We start from the raw sequence: 17,945 nt of genomic DNA on the forward strand, positions 1-17,945 counted from the left end.
GAAGAAATGCCTCCCTGCCCTATATGCCCCTACCTCACCAACCTTTTCAATTCCTCACTGTCCCATGGAATTGTCCCCTCTGCCTACAAAACTGCTACTGTCACCCCAATTTTCAAGAAACCCGGTCTTGAGCCATCTTGCCTCAACCACTACCGGCCAATCTCCAACCTCCCCTTCCTCTCAAAAACCCTGGAATGCATTGTTGCCACACAACTCCAAACCTATCTATACTCCAACAACAGACTCGAACCCCTCCAGTCCAGTTTTCGCCCACTCCACACCACTGAAACTGCGCTCCTTAAAGTACTTAATGATCTCCTCACCTCTGCTGATACTGGAGCCCTTAACATCCTTATCCTCCTCAACCTGATTGCAGCCTTCGATACTATGACCCACAACATTCTGCTCACCAGATTGAAAGATGTCGGTATTGAAGGCACCGTACTCAGCTGGCCCCAGTCCTACCTCTCCAACAGTTCACACTTCATCTCACTTCACAACCACTCCTCTGTTCCATCCACAGTCACACAAGGTGTTCCCCAAGATTCTGTACTCGGCCCACTCCTTTTCATCATCTACATCTTCCCTCTTGGTCAGATTCTCCGCTATTTCAACTTGGACTTCCACTGTTGTGCTGATGATACTCAGATATACGTCATCACCAAATCCCCTCACAATCCACCCCTCTCTCACATTGACTCCTGTCTGTCTGCAATTAAAGTCTGGATACACCAAAACCTTCTCAAACTCAACAGTGAAAAAACCGAACTCGTCTTCATTGGCTCCAAGTCCACTCTCACCCAAATCAACAACCTTGCACTCACCATCGATGGCACTACTGTCTCCCCTTCCTCCCAGGCACGCAACCTTGGTGTGATCCTTGATCCCACCCTCACCCTTGAGCCACATATCCACCAAATGGTCAAATCCTCCTTCTACCACCTTCACAACATTGCGAAAATAAGATCCTCTCTCACACGCCCTGCTGCTGAGATACTGATCCATGCCTCCATCTCCTCCCACCTTGATTACTGCAACTCACTCCTCTATGGCATCAGTGCCAGCTCTATCAAGAGACTCCAATTGGTCCAGAACACATCCGCCCGACTTTTAACTTTCACCAAATCCTGGCACCACATCACCCCAGTTCTAAAAGACCTCCACATGATACCCATCTCCCACCAGATCAATTACAATATCCTGGTTCTTACTTATAAAGCCCTTCACAAACTGGCTCCTCCATAACTCACCGACCTCCTCTCCCCCTACCAACCCTTTCGGTCCCTCAGATCCATCTCAGCCTCCCTTCTCTCTACCCCCAGGTCCAACCTCCATGGCTTCGGTGACTGAGCCTTCTCAAGGGCAGCTCCCAGGCTCTGGAACTCACTCCCCCAAATCATTAGAGACTCAGAATCCCTCCCACTCTGCCAATCCTGTCTCAAGACACACATTTTCTCCATTGCCTTCTCGTGCCCCCCCCCCCCTCATCCTCTCATCCACCCCTAGTCTGGGGCAGGTTGGGGACTGAGCGCTCGACCTGCCCCCTCCCTCAACTCCCTCCCCAACTCCCTCCACAAACCCATCAGACACTGCTGCAGGCTGCCCACATTCAGGTCATTGGTCGGGACTCACCGCTTCAGACTTCATATGTGATTTATGTGATTTATGGACTTTTGTTTTTCTTTCCCTTTTGTATCTGTCCAAGTTGGAGAGTACTGCTGGCATCGTGTGTGGCTGCCGCTTCTCCCTCTCGTAGCCCCCCTTCCCATCCACCCCTGTATGTCTGTGTTATGTTTATCTGTCATCTTGTTCCACTCCGTTTATTGTAAAGCGACTTTGAGTATTAGAAAAGTGCTACATAAGTGTAATTGTTATTATTATTATTAACCACTGCGCCACTATGCCACCTTTAATCATAACCATAACCACTAAATTCCTAACCAAAATTATATCTACTTTAACGTGATCCTGATAACAGCTTGATTTCGGGCTCAATCTAAAATTAATGTTATGAACATTAAACACTGGCAAAGATTTTAAAAAAAAAAAGTTGGACTTTTTTTCAATGTATTTGGGGACTTTTTTACCTGACAATTAGGGTTGATCCTGGTACAACACACACACACACACACACACACACACACACACACACACACACACACACACACACACACACACACACACACACACACACACACACACACACACACGTGTACTCACTTGCATCAGGGCTTGAACAGTCTCAGCAAAGCCCACTGTGTGCATGGCGACGGCTACAGCGTTGGCAAAGGCAAAGATCAGACCGATGGGGCCGCCCAGCTCTGGACCAAGGCTGCGACTAATCAGGAAGTATGTCCCACCTACAGAGAACAGAGAGAGGATGTGTCCATGTGTTTGGTTTTGTGTATACGTGTGAAAATGTGTATGTAAATGTGTGGCTTATACGGTATACCGGGGGTTGCCATTCTAAAGTGTGAACGTTAGGGAAAAGCGGGGGGGGGGGGGGTCAAAAAAAATCAAAATCAATGGGATAGTCACAGACACATTTAGGATAGAGAGGTCAGTCAGACAAGGGTGTCCCCTGTCAGTTCTGCTGTACTTCATGTCGGCAGAACCGTTAGCGGAACTATTATACATGTAAGGACCTGTAAAATATGATTAATGCACATGTCCTGTATTTTTTCTCCAATTGCTACATTTACCAGGATGCTTTGTGTGATGTTCAGTATTAGGGGAATACACCTTTAAGGACACATGGAGTTATGGGATAGTAAACAGAGCAGCCACGGGAGCGGGGAGGTAGACGAGAGTCAGTCGGATTATGTGCACGTTATGCATGGAGCGAAATAAACATGCCGAAGTTCCACAGCTAATTCAGAAACGGTGTTATAATCTGTTGTTGTGACTTCTCTTATGTACACTATTGTAGTGTTACTATTCGTGGGTTACTAACTTAATCACTATTATATATAAGTACACGGAGACGAGGACGAGGCACAAGTCTGATCTTTACTGACGGAGACATCACACACTACTAGGCTCGACCAGTGTATTACAGAACTCAGTAGTGGCGACAGTCCAACACAATCGAGCACCGAGTGCTCGATCCAATACACCACATCCCTCTTTTCCAACTGAGATGTGGCCTACTCATCAGTTGCTTCAACAGTAGACGCTTTACCGAACCATTAACACTATGCCATTAACACTGAACAAGTCTTTTCTACTTGCATACTTCAATGATTAATACAGCATTTTTTTAAATGACAGATGACTCTCATTAAACAACATAAACCATTTCCTTTTCACATTCTGGTGGTTAGCATGTAAACATTTTGAACATTCAGCAATCTTGCAACATTTCAGGTTAAACACACCTTGTACTCTTTGTTTCACCTTCTTTTTTTCTTTTTTTTCTTAACACTTGAATGATCACACAAAAGAACCCTGAGGTTAGTCATTGTATCTGGCAGGGCGCCTAACTGCTCTGCCGCACTTTGTGTAGCATGTGGGTGTACTGCCTGTAGTCACCGGAGGAGGGTCGTGTGGTGGCAGGTCATGTGGTGGTGAGTCGACTGGCACAGGCGCTTGTGAGGGTGAGGGTTGTACCTCTGGGTCAAAATGTTCCTCACTGTCCGTGTCTCTGAATAGGCTCGGATGAATCTTCCTCAGATGTTGCCTGTTCCTTCTTTGCCTCCTCCCAGCCGGTGTCTGCACAGTGTAGGACCGTGGTTCATCTCGCTGTCGGATGACAACGGCAGGCTCCCAGCCGCGCCGCGTTTGCATGTGTACGGTGTCTCCTGGGGTCAACACTGGCAGGGGCTTTGCACACTGGTCGTAACGTTGTTTTTGGCGGAACTGCAGGTTCCGGATCTTGCTGTGAATGTGCTGTGATTGTGTCAGCACAGCACTGGAGCACGGAAGTGTGCTTCGTAGAACTCTCCCCATCAACATTTGTGCAGGTGATACGTCCAGTCCTGTCACCGGTGTGTTCCTCAGTGACAGCAGCACCAGATGTGGGTCAGTGCCGGTCTGCATTGCCTTCTTCAGCGCATGTTTCACTGTCTTTATGGCTCTCTCAGCCATGCCATTTGAAGAGGGAAAACCTGGGCTGGAGTGTGTGAGCTTGAACTCCCATGAAGCTGCAAATGACTTCATCTCATAGCTGGCAAATGGGACATGGTCACTCACTATCTCCCTAGGAATCCCGTGTCTGGCAAACACAGACTTCATCTTCTGGATTACTGTGTATGCTGTTTTGTCAGATATGTTGAGCACTTCAGGATATTTGGTTAGGTAATCAACTAACAACAGGTATGACTGACCGTGTAGCTCGAAGATGTCGGCTCCGACTTTCATCCATGGCAGTTCTGGGACCTGATGCGGCATAAGTGGCTCAGCCTGCTGTTTGGGCTGTAGCTGCTGGCATTGCACACACTTTTCCACCATTGCCTCTATATCTCGTGCCATGCCAGGCCAGTAGAGAGACTTTCTTGCTCTGGCTTTTGTGCGCTGCACTCCTTGGTGTGCAAGATGCAGCTTCTCCAAAATCGTGCTCCTGAAGCTCTGGGGTATGATGATTTTGTCTCCGACCAAGACAATGTCATCTTCCATGGTTATAATGTCCTTTACTGCCCAGTAGGCGTGTAGTTTTCTGTCCAAACTTTTCTTTTTCATGGGCCAGCCTTTCTTGTGTTTCTCACACACAGCTTGCAGCACGCTATCTGCTGCCGTTGCTTTCTTTAATTGGCTGAGTGTTTCCTCGCTCAAGGCATCTGTGGCATCCAAGGCATACACAACTCTCTCATCACAAGGGTTTTCATCAATATGGTCACCTTCTCTGCTAGCTGTAGCGCGTGAGAGTGTGTCGGCAATGTACATGTGCTTGCCTGGTGTGTATGTTACACTCAGATCATACCTCTGCAGTTGTAAAAGCATACCTTGCAGCCGCGCAGGTGCTTTGCTCAGCGGCTTGCGCATGATGACCTCCAGAGGCTTATGATCGGACTGGACAGTTACTGGTCTGCCGTAGACATACTGGTGGAAACTCTTAGCAGCAAACACTATAGCGAGCAACTCTTTCTCTATCTGTGCGTACCTCTTTTCTGTGTCGGTGAGCGCTCATGAGGCATAGCACAATGGGCGGTCGTCCTGCATCAGACAGGCTCCCAGTCCATCCTTTGAGGAGTCTGCTTGTAGAGTGAGAGGCTGCTTGTGATCGTAGTATCTCAGCACAGGGGCTTGTGTGAGGATGGTCTTTAGTGCCTTTAGCGCTGAGCTGTGGTGCGGGCACCATTGCCACGCTACATCCTTCTTGAGCAGCTGTCTGAGGGGTGCCGTGAGTGAGGCTTCGTTTGGTATGTATTGCGCTAGGAATTTTGTCATTCCCAGCAGACGTTGGAGACTTTGTTTGTCTTCCGGGGTTGGCATGTCGACAATCGCTTTGATCTTTGTGTCGTCAGCTCTCTGTCCTGCTGCCGTGATGACGTGTCCCATGTACTTTACAGTATCAACTTTAAACTGGATCTTGTCCCTGTTAAATTTCACATGTGCGGTCTTGGCTCTCTCCATTACTTTCTGCAGGATTTCATCGTGTTCCCGCTCTGATGACGCTGCGATGATCATGTCGTCTGCTATAATGTACACACCTGGGATATCGCCGAAGGTCTCACAGTTCTTTTGTTGAAACACTTCGCTGGCCGATTTGATCCCGAATGGGAGTCTGAGGAAGCGGAACCGGCCCCACGGCGTGTTGAAGGTGCATAGCGTAGACGACGGCTCATCTAGCTTGATCTGCCAGTATCCATCCTTTTCATCTAGGATGGAGAAGATGGATTTTCCTGTTAGCCTGCTGCGCACGTCTTCCGGTGTAGGAATGGAGTAGTGTTGACGCTTGACTGCCTCATTCAGGTTGCAAGGATCCAAACATACCCTTAGCGCACCATTTTTTTTCTTTGTGGCAACAAGACTGTTCACCCATTCTGTAGGTTCATTGACAGGAGTTATGACTTTCCTGTTCTGCAAGTCTGTGAGTGTCTCTCTTAGTGAGTCCATGATGGAGAGTGGTACGTTCCTGCACGCGTGAATCACAGGCGTGACGCTGGGGTCAATGTGTATGTGATGAACTCCAGGAAATTCGCCTAATCCTGTGAAGACCTCCGCATACCTCTGCAGCAGCTCCTCTTTGGTGGCCGGAGGTTTTGCTGGTTGTGGGGACTCCACTGCAAGTGCCTCGACTCTTCTCACCAGCTGCAGCTCTTCACACGCATCTCCACCCAGGATTGGCTTGTCAGCTCGGCTAGACACATGGAAGTCCAATATAGCCGTATGCTTAGACGTGCGGCAATCTAGAGATGCAACACCATCTGAGGGTAGTCGTGCACCACCAAAAGCAATCAGCACAGTCTTTGTGGGCCGTAACTGAACGGGACCTGGTAGCTGCCGGAATACGCGCATAGGAAGCACATTTGCATCGGCGCCTGTGTCCAACTTGAAGTTAATTGCTATGCCTCTGACCGTGGCTGTTTCACGCCATACATTGCCTTTAGCTTGGTGGGCTGCTTTGTTTTTGTATTTTCCAATCATGCCTACATATAAGGAATCAATTTCACTTTCTAGATTATGCAGTCTTTGTCTTGTAATTGCCGCTTTTTTCAGTGCTTGATTTACACACCTTGGAAAAATGATTGTTCTTACCACATTTGTGGCACACTGCACCATAAGCTGGGCATTGACGGGGCTCATGTTTATTTCCACACTTGTGGCAGAGAGTTGTTATTACATGCCTCTTGCTGCTCGTTTTGTTCTTGTTCCAGCTGCCCGTGCGCGTTTGCCCTGTTGCTTTCTTCAGTGCCTCCACTGAGGCGTCTTGGACAACATGTGACGTCTGCATCGCTTGTATTTGTGACTTAGCGAGCTCGGCTGATCTACATATCTCTACGGCCCTGCGCAAAGTAAGCTCATTATCACGTAACAGTCTTTCTTTCAAACGGGCATCATTTATGATGAACACTAATTTATCCCTTATCATGTCATCTTCATGTCTGCCAAACTCACAGTCTTTGCTCTTCTGGCGCAGCTCTGTGATGAATCTGTCCACCGATATTCCTGCTGACATCGTGTGCGACCAGAATTGATGGCGTTCGAACACGACGTTCTTCCGAGGGCTGCAGTAGTCCTTGAAGGCTTTCAGAACGTCCTCCATCGATTCGTCGTCTCCTTCTGGGATGACGGTGAGTGTGTTATACACTTCCAGCGCCTCCTCGCCGATGGTGTGAAGCAGAATGGCTATTTTAACCGTCTCTTCCTTATCCAACGCACCTGAATCGGTCATGTACAGCTGGAAACGCTGCTCCCATCTTCTCCAGTTTTCTGCGACATTCCCGGTAAGTATCAGCGGTGGTGGCGGCTTGAACTGTTCCATATTTGTGCTCAGACTAGCACGTGTTAGCTAGCTGCCTCAGCTACCAGCGAAATCGCTGAAGTACCGCCCTCGAATTATACCGTAACTCCGTCTTCTGACACCATGTTGTGACTTCTCTTATGTACACTATTGTAGTGTTACTATTCGTGGGTTACTAACTTAATCACTATTATATATAAGTACACGGAGACGAGGATGCGGCACAAGTCTCATCTTTACTGACGGAGACATCACACACTACTAGGCTCGACCAGTGTATTACAGAACTCAGTAGTGGTGACAGTCCAACACAATCGAGCACCGAGTGCTCGATCCAATACACTACATCTGTGAGAGTGAAAAGAAGGTCATTACACTTTGTAATGTAAAGATTTCCGCTGTTGAGGTGAAATTTTGTGATGAGCCAATCATTTAACGTGTTTTCGTTTGAATTTTGTAAAGAGCCAGTCATAATTTCTTAATGCACTGTAGCCGCGAAATCGCAGAGGAATCTGGGAGTCCGGGTGGACACTGAAGAAGGAAGGATGGCTAGGGAAGCGCAGCCCGGGATTGTAAATAAAACCGCCTAAAACTGTGTTTTATTTACAAAAAGTGATGCCGGCTACTTTAAAATACCGTTCCCAGTTGTTTTAAGTCGATTTTTTTGTTTGTTTTTCGGCTCGATTTCTTGCCTATTTTTCGTGTAGTTTTCACACTATGTGTATAATGGCGAGCTCGGCTAACTGGAACTCAGTGAGGGATCTCCTGAGTTCGTGAGGAGGAGCTGACTGCGGGGGCTTGATTGCCTCCTTGGTGGCGGTGCTCACTGGACTTGCTTCGGCTGCTAGCCAGGAGGCAGCTGAAGGTTGACGGTTCCCAGGCTCGTGGACTGAGTGGAGGCGCGTGTGAGTGGCCTACACTTGCACTGACGGACGCACACACGGTTTGCACCCTAAACTACGGGAATTGAGGTAAAACCATCGGCTCAGGGAGCTGACATCGGTCCGAGGAGCGAGCGGTTGAAGTTGCCTCGGTGCACCAACGGGCCCCAACGGCAAGCGCTTGGTTTATAATATTGACAGTACTTTGTGGTTTTTCTGAAGGGAGTTGTTTGTTTTCTTTTGTTTTATCTCGGTTTATTTTATTATCTATAAATATTATCAATTAATAAATAATCTACTATTCTATTTAATATATGTTGGGTGTATTTGCTGCTTATTTTAAATTGGTAAGTGCTGGGTCAATGTGCTCAGTAATATAGAACACCACTGGTGCATTACACTGTAACACATATGATTGTTAGTCCTAGTTTGTGGTTCCGGGGAGCAATTAGAGTGTGACACAGACTGCGAGTGACGCTGGCTAGAGATGAATAACTGAACTGTATGATTTAAGGATTTCTGTTAATAAAGTGATAAGTAAGCAAGTAAAGCTTTAACCGTCCATTCTGTAGGGTTAAGTACAGAACGGAACAGAATGAAACATGGTTGCAGCGGTGTCAACCGTTTTAGTTGCCGTTTGATGTGGACGAGTGTAGCAGTGCAGCTAGCTAGCTAATTAGCTTTGTGGAGTCGACTGGCTAATCACCCAACGCAACGGCGGAACGGGAAAAAAAGGGAGAAAAACAGCTGACGTCGCGATGGAAGGACTGAAACCTCCAGCAATGCTTGCTTTGAACTCCAACAACTTACCAAAGGCATGGAAGAGTTGGAAGGAGGAGTTTACATTGTACACGGACCTTACCATGCCCGATGCAGAGGAAAGTACAAGAGTCAAGCCATTCTACTATCTCATAGGAGAGCGTGGGAGAGAGCTGTTGAACACTCTGGCAGGTGAAAGGACGTCAGCGAGGAGAACAGTGAGCTCAATGGTGGCGCTGTTTGACGGACACTGTAATCCAAAGGTAAACGAGACTGTTGAAAGATACAGGTTTTTTATGAGAAACCCAGGGATTAACAGAAAACGTTGACAAATACACCACAGACTTGAGAATGCTAGCCAGTAGTTGTAATTTTGGAGACATTAAAGACTCGCTAATAAGAGACCGGATTGTGTGTGGCACAAATAGCTCTGCAATGAGGGAGAGATTACTCAGGGAAGAGAATCTGACACTTGAAAAATGTCTGCAAATATGTAGAGCTACAGAGCTATCAAAAGAGAACAGCAAAACACTACAAGGACAGATAGTAGAGGAAGTGCATGCCCTGAAACAGACAGCCATGAAAAGCAAAGAAAACGAGATCTGCTGTAAGTTTTGTGGTAAAACACATGAGAGAAGCAAAAACAAATGCCCAACTTTTGGAAAAAAAAGTGTAAGAAGTGGGGGCAAGAAAATCCCTTTGTTTTACAATGCAAATCAAGAGCAGAGAATATCAGGAAATATAAGCCAGTGCATGTTGTCTCAGAGCAGGACAGTGACACATATGAGGACGTTATGACCATAACAGAGGAGACTTTAAACCAAGTAGAACGGAGTCACAGCCAAGGCCAACAACTCTATGCAGGAATGATGATTTGCAAGAAACTAGTTAACTTCCAGATAGACTGTGGTGCTACCTGCAATGTGATACCAGTACATATCCTAAACACAGACACACAGCTGGAGCACACAGAGAAAGTGCTTGTGATGTATAATAAAACCAGCTTAGTCCACTGGGTAAATGTAAGATCAAGGTCAGAAACCCCAGAAACAATAAATTGTACAGACTGGAGTTTGAAGTGGTGGACCAGAAAGGCAGAATTCCTTTACTGGGCAGGAAGGCCAGTGAAGCCATGATGTTCATAAAGGTATAGTACGAAAATATCCTGGCCATTGAAAGCATAGTGAAAAAAGAACTGAGTCATGTAACATGTGAGAAGAGATGTGGCAGACACATGTCGATGGAGAAAATCAAAACAAAGTTCGAAGATGTGTTTACTGGGGATGGCTGTTTGGAGGGGGAATATCGCATTGAAATAGACAACAGTGTACCCCGAGTGAAACTGCCAAAACGCAGAGTGTCAGTTGCTATGATGGCACCCCTTAAAGAGGAACTCAAGGATCTGGGGAAAGGAGGGATCATCACACCAGTAGAGCGGAGCACAGACTGGATAAGTAGTATTGTCTCAGTGACAAAACCAAATGGGAAGCCAAGAATCTGTATAGACCAAAGCCACTGAATAGAGCACTTAAAAGGAGCCATTTACCCCTACCTACGATAGATGACATCCTCCCAGAGATGTCAAAGGCAAAAGTATTCACAGTTTGTGATGTAAAGCACGGCTTCTGGCATGTCAAATTAGAGGAAGAGTCAAGCTACCTAACCACATTCTCCACCCCATTTGGCCGGTACCGTTGGTTGAGAATGCCGATGGGTATAAGTCCAGCACCGGAAATCTTCCAAAGGAAGCTCATGTTGGCACTTGAGGGCTTACCTGGAGTATACATCATAGTGGATGATGTGTTGATCACAGGTGAAGGGTGAAGGGGCAACACAGGAGGAGGCAAACCAGGACCACAGCAAGAAACTCAGACGCTTTCTGACCAGGTGCAGAGAGCAAAACATCAAACTGAACATAGACCAATTCAAGCTATGACGACTGGAAGCACCCTACATTGGACACCTGCTGACGACTGAGGGACTATGGATTGACCCAGGAAAAGTATGTGCAGTCAGGGAGATGCCGAGGCTGACAGATGTAAAGGGGGTACAGAGACTGGTGGGTATGGTAAACTACCTGTCAAGATTCTATGATCACCCGTCAGATGACTGTGAGATTTTGAGACAACTCACACAAAGAGAACATGTGGGAATGGACAGATGTACAGGAAGAAGCATTTCAGAGACTTCAAGACAAAATAGCCAATGCACCGGTTCTGAAATACTACAACCAGGACGACGAGTTGACGCTACAGTGTGATGCATCAGAAACAGGACTAGGAGCAGCCCTGACACAGAGGTAGCATACGGTAGTAGGGCACTCACACCCACTGAGAGGGGATATGTTCAAATCGAGAAGGAATACTTGGCAATAGTGTTTGGGATGGAAAAGTTTCACCGATATACCTATGGCAGACAGGTGACTGTACAGAGCGACCATAAGCCGCTGGAGAATATTCACAGTAAGCCACTTCTCAGTGCACCAAAGAGACTGCAACAGATTCTACTGATGCTGCAAAAATATGACATCAGAGTGATCTATGTACCAGGCTGAGATATGTTGCTGGCAGATACGCTGAGTAGGGCATACTTACCAGAGAGCACTAAGGGAGAAATTGAGACACAGTTAGAAGACTGTGAACATGGTTAACTACCTTCCCATCTCTACAGAGAGACTGAGCTCAATTAGATCTGCTACGAAAGAGGACACAAAGTTTCAGAGGGTGACAAACATGATTCTGACAGGGTGGCCACAGAACAAAAATGACATCCCAGCAGACATCCGGCACTACCACTCATTCCGGGATGAACTGAGTTTTCAGGATAGCATAGTATTCAGGGGAGAGAGAGCAGTGATACCTGATGCACTCAGGGCTGATATCGCTCATCGTATCCACTCCTCCCATCTTGGAGTAGAAGGATGTCTTAGGAGAGCGAGGGAAAGTGTATACTGGCAAGGAGTGAATGAGCACATAAAAACTGTCATCTCCAAATGTGACATATGCAGGTCAGTAGACCCTAAGCAACAAAGAGAGACACTGCACCCTCATGATATGGCATACAGACCTTGGGCCAAGGTAGGGACAGACCTATTTTCCTTTAATAACAAAGACTACTTGATAACTGTAGACTACTACTCCAACTTTTGGGAGATAGATTATCTACCAGACACTAAGAGTAGCACAGTGATCAGAAAGCTAAAGGCCCACTTTGCACGACAGGAGATACCAGATGTTGTCATTTTGGACATCGGACCGCAATATGTGTCTCAGGAGATTCAGCGATTCAGTCAAATGTGGGAGTTTGAACACAGGACATTCTCACCTGGATATGCCCAGAGCAATGGTAAAGCTGAGTCAGCAGTAAAAACAGCCAAGCGTCTCATGCTGAAAGCTATGGTTGCAAGATAGGATCCATACTTGGCTATACTGGACCATCAAAACACACCGAGCCAAGGTCTTAACATGAGCCCGGCACAGAGACTTACTGAATAGGAGGACAAGGACCCTTCTTCCTACCACAGACACTCTGTTGGAGCCAGTGATAATGGACAACACACAAGGAATGATGCAGAACAGACAGCGACAGGAGAAGTAATACAACCGCACAGCAAAGAACTTGGACCCTCTTAAAAAAGGTGACAGTGTGAGAGTTCAACCTTTTGAACCACATAAGGTCTGGAGAGTGGCAAACGTGATAAAAGCAGTGGGCCACAGGTCATATGAGGTGGAGCTGGAGTCAGGAGGTGTTCCGGGAAGGAATCGTCGTCATCTCAGACGCAACCACTGCACATCTGCCATGTCTACACAGATAGGAACTGAGAGACACACACCAAGAGTGGAAAAGGTAGATTGGAGTCAAGCAGGAGACCAGCACACTATCACTACAAGGCCGGGTCGTCAGATTATCAGACCTCGCTACCTGAAAGACTTTACTCAGTGATAAGAATATGGGTTTGGGACTATTGCAAAGACTGAGAATAGTGTAAGGTTTGGTTGGAGGAAAAAAGAAAAAGAAAAGAAGGAAAGAGATGTGGAAGTGGAATGTTTATACAGTTTAAAATGTTTGTTTATGGATATTTGAATAGATATTGTTGTTAAGAATTATAATAAGAATACAGAGTATAATGTTAGAGTATAAATGTAGTTATTTATGAGTGATATGTTGATTGATTTATTCACCGATGTGTTGATAACATAATTATTTTGTTTATTGATAATATGGACCACTTAGGGTAAATGATGTGTCGACTAAGGGACTTTACTTTAAAGAAAAAAAGAAAAGATGTAACAAATAGGATTGTTATTCCTAGTTTGTGGTTCCAGGGAGCAATTAGAGTGTGACACAGACCGCAAGTGACGCTGGCTAGAGATGAAAGTAACTGAACTGTATGACTTAAGGATTTCTGTTAATCAAGTGATAAGTAAGCAAGTAAAGCTTTAACTGCCCATTTTGTAGGGTTAAGTAAAGAACGGAACAGAATGAACCATACACCAGTTATTATATGCATCACAGACTTGATCGGAAATTGCACACACACCTATAGGATAATAGGTATCCATTACCAGCATTAGAATATTTCTAACTTAAATTCTGGGAAAATACATAATATACCAGCTTAATTGTGGGTATAGTATTTCCGCAGTGGAGGTACCGTGCTAGTTAATGTGCTATATTTCCATTCAAGTTTTTCTTGTTATATTTTTCAGTCACATGTAATAGTTACTTATTTTAATAATAACACTAGCCTAGTGACATTCAGAGATAGACAGGAATTTCAGCCATTTCACCATCGACCGCTGAGAACCTAGGATTCTGTTTTGTTTTTTTTGTTGTTTTTTTTAATATAAGAGTGTGACTCCTGTGTGCATTATAACACCAGGTAAAAAGGGGTTACATACAATTAGGGGTATAGAGTTACCAGGAGGGCAGGTGACTTTAATTTATCGATATGCGGATGAAACGACAACTACAGTAAAACACAGTGTAGCTGTAGCAGAAAAATTTGCTTCTTTCTTAATATCTTAAAAAACCTTTCCAGAGGAAATAGTTTGTTTAATATTGTGTTGTTGTGTAATCGTATTGTAAATAATATTTGTAAATATAACTTTTGGTTTCACAATTTTTTGGGTAATAATAATAATAATAAATGTTATTTGTTGGGGGCCTTTCAAAGCACTCAAGGACACCTTACAGAACACAGTAAAAAACAAGCACCACTGTATCAGACAGCATAAAATCAAAACAAAGCAGCGTAGACAATAAAAAGTTAATACAACAGATGAGTATAAAATCATCATCTGCACAAAACACAATGAAGCGTGTATCAGACTGATTATGCCAGTTTGGAATGGTACGTTTTGAGATGGGATCCTAATTTTTATCGAATAGGAAAAGGTAATTGATCAAAAAGTTTTGCAGATTTTTTTCAAAAGTCTGTGTGTGTGTGTGTGTGTGTGTGTGTGTGTGTGTGTGTGTGTGTGTGTGTGTGTGTGTGTGTGTGTGTGTGAATTAATTGTAAAGCGCTTTGAGTGGCTGTTGCAGCTAGAAAAGTGCTATATAAAATGCAGCTTGATTGATTGATTGATTGATGGGATTTGAAGATTGAAAGAGAGTCAATTTTGCAAATTTCTTGTAGGAGAGCGTTCCATAAGTGAGGGGCAGAATGACTGAAGACTCTAGTCCCCATGGTAGTCAAGCGGGACGATGGTAGTGAGTTGGAGAGCAGAAGAGGATCTGAGCATGCAGGAGGGCATGTGGCTATGAAGGACTTCTGAAAGATACAAAGGAGCTAGGTTATTAAGGCCCTTAAAGGTGAGGAGCAGGATCTTGACATCAATACGGTATTTAACAGGGAGCCAATGGAGTTGCTGAAGAACGGGAGTGATATGATCTATGGAAGGAGTTCTGGTAATGATACAGGCAGCTGAATGCTGGACCAAATGAAGCTTATGAAGACACTTGAGGGGAAGACCAAACAGGATAGAACTACAGTAGTCAATACGGGATGTAACCAGGGTGTGAGTGAGTATGGCTGTGCTTTTAGGTGTAGGTGATGGGCGAAGACGATTAATATCTGCAGTGCTGAAAGCTGAGTTTATCTCAGGCTACGCACCCTTGCTCTCCCTCAACTTTCTTGCTCTAACTGAGACCTGGATCACGCCAGAAAACACCCCTACACCCGCAGCTCTGTCAGATGTGTATTCTTTTTCTCACACTCCCAGAGATGGGAGGCGAGGTGATGGTACTGGCCTGCTAATCTCCCTGAAATGGAAATACTCTCTCGTTTCCATTCCACAATTTTCTCTGCCCTCTTTTGAATTTCATGGTGTTACTGTATCTTATCCAGTCAAACTCACCATTGTGGTTGTGTACCGCCCACTAGGCCCCTTTGGTTAGTTTCTGGAGGAGCTTGACACACTTGTCTCGCACTTCCCTGTTGATGACTATGCACTTATCCTTCTCGGTGACTTCAACATCCACACTGACAAGCTAGAGCCTCTTCTCTCTTTCCTCTCCTCCTTTGACCTTCACCTCTCACCCTCTCCTCTTACCCACAAGGCCGGCAACCAGCTGGACTTTATCTTTACTAGACACTGCCCTATTTCCAATCTCTCTGTTACTCCCCTCCAGCTCTCTGACCACTATTTCATGTCCTACTCTCTCTCCCTCTCTTCTCCCCCTCAGCCCCTCCCCCTACCCACATGGTTTCCACCCGTAGACACCTAAGCTCTCTCTCCGCCACTAATCTTTGTTTCTCTGCTACCTCTATCCTCCCTACACCTGAATCTTTCTCTCTCCTACCCCCTGACACTGCTACTTATCTTCTTCTCTCTACCCTCTCCTCTCCTCTGGACAATCTCTGTCCCCTCACCTCCAAGCCTGCACGCCCAACTCCACTTGCCCCTTGGCTGACCGACTCAGTACATACTGGCGGAGCCTAAGAGAGGCAGAGCGCAAATGGAGAAAAGGAAAACTCCCAGAGGACCTTCTCAACTTCCAATCTCTTCTTTCCACTTTCTCCTCCTCCCTTTCTGCTGCTAAAGCTGTCTTCTATCGCTCTAAAATCCTATCCTCTGCCTCTAATCCTAAGAAATGCTTTGAAACCTTCTCTACACTTCAACCCCCACCTCCTCCTCCTACTTCCTCCCTTCTCCCTGATGACTTCGCTAACTTCTTTGACAAGAAGGTAAACTACATCAGATCTCCCTTTTCTCACCACCCAGTTAGCGCTCCTTTCACTAGCCCACCCTCTGCACCCCCACACCTCTCCACGTAACACCCCATCCCACCTCGCGCCCCTCTCCCCTGACGTGGTCCTCAACCTCATCACATCCAGTCGCCCCACCACATGCTCCCTTGACCCGGTCCCCTCCCCTCTTCTTCAGTCTTTAGCAGCTGAACTCCTTTCCTTTCTAACCCACCTCATCAACACCTCCCTCGAGGCAGGGTGCTTTCCATCTGCCTTCAAGACTGCTAGAGTCACCCCCCTTCTCAAGAAACCACCACTTAATCCCTCTGATGTCAAAAACTACAGATCGGTTTCCCTTCTACTCTTTCTATCCAAAACTCTCGAACATACTGTCTTTAACCAACTTTCTTTGTACCTCCACCAGAACCACCTCCTGGACCCCAACCAGTCTAGGTTCAGGGTGGGTCACTCGACAGAGATGGCCCTCCTTGCAGTGACAGAATCGCTGCATGCTGTGAGAGCAAACTCTCTCTCCTCTTTCCTAATACTTCTGGACCTGTCAGCTGTATTCGACACAGTGAACCACCAGATCCTCTTCTCTACCCTCGAGGGGCTGGGTGTCACAGGCTCTGCACTCTCAATGTTTACATCCTACCTGACGGGTCACTCCTACCAGGTGATATGGAAGGGATCTGTGTTGGAGCCTCACAGACTGTCTACAGGCATTCCACAAGGTTCGGTTCGGGGTCCTCTCCTTTTCTCCCTGTACACGACATCCCTGGATTCTGTTATTTGCTCGCATGACTTCTCTTACCATTGTAATGCTGATGACACCCAGCTGATCTTGTCCTTTCCTCCCTCTGACACACAAGTAGAGACATGCATTGCTGCATGCTTGACTGACATCTTGGAGTGGATGGCGACACACCAGCTGAAATCAATCTGGACAAGACAGAGCTGATGTTCCTCCCGGGGAAAGGTTGCCCACACCGAGACCTGGCCATCACCATTGACAACACCGTGGTGACGCCAACTTGGACTGCGAGGAGTCTGGGTGTGATCCTGGACGACCAACTGTCGTTTGCTGAAAATGTTGGATCGGTTGGTCGCTCCTGCAGATTTCTCCTCTATAACATCAGGAGGATTCGCCCATTCCTCACCGACGAGATGGCACAGGTGCTCATCCAGGCTCTGGTCATCTCTCGGCTGGACTACAGCAACTCCCTCCTTGCTAGTGCCCCGGTGCTAGCCTACAAGGCAGTGAAAGGAACAGCTCCTTCCTATCGCCAGGCCATGGTCAAGCCCTACACCCCCGCCCGGCCACTTCGCTCTGCTGCCTCAGGACGCCTGGTTGCCCCGTCGTTCAGAGGCCCCTGCTGCTGATCGACCCGGTCACGGCTCTCTTCTGTCCTGGCCCCACAGTGGTGGATTTAACTCCCAACTAATGTCAGGACAGCGGAGTCGCTGCCCATCTTTCGGTGCAGGTTGAAAACTGACCTCTTCAAGAACTACTAACCCTGTTACTTGCTCTTAGCATTTATTTTAGTCACTCATTTAAAAAAAATCTCTTTCTTGTGCTTTTACTTTAGCACTGGTTTTGCTCTTAGATGCTTGTTTATAGAGAAGATGCACTTATGACCTCTGATGACTAATATTTCTCCTGATTTCCTACGTTAAATTTGCTTATTGTAAGTCGCTTCGGATAAAAGCG

General features: G+C 46.3%; 1 protein-coding gene across 1 annotated transcript in view; it reads right to left on the reverse strand.

Annotated features, from left to right (window-relative positions):
* The window catches only part of slc12a3 (solute carrier family 12 member 3), a 173,401-nt gene that overhangs the window by 117,749 nt on the left and 37,707 nt on the right, over positions 1-17,945 (reverse strand). Inside the window, exon 5 of the mRNA XM_056281635.1 lies at positions 2,221-2,360. Coding sequence (XP_056137610.1) covers positions 2,221-2,360 — 140 coding nt within the window. The remainder of the gene's footprint in view (positions 1-2,220; positions 2,361-17,945) is intronic.

This window comes from Lampris incognitus, chromosome 6 (assembly GCF_029633865.1).
Source record: "Lampris incognitus isolate fLamInc1 chromosome 6, fLamInc1.hap2, whole genome shotgun sequence".
NCBI lineage: Eukaryota > Metazoa > Chordata > Actinopteri > Lampriformes > Lampridae > Lampris > Lampris incognitus.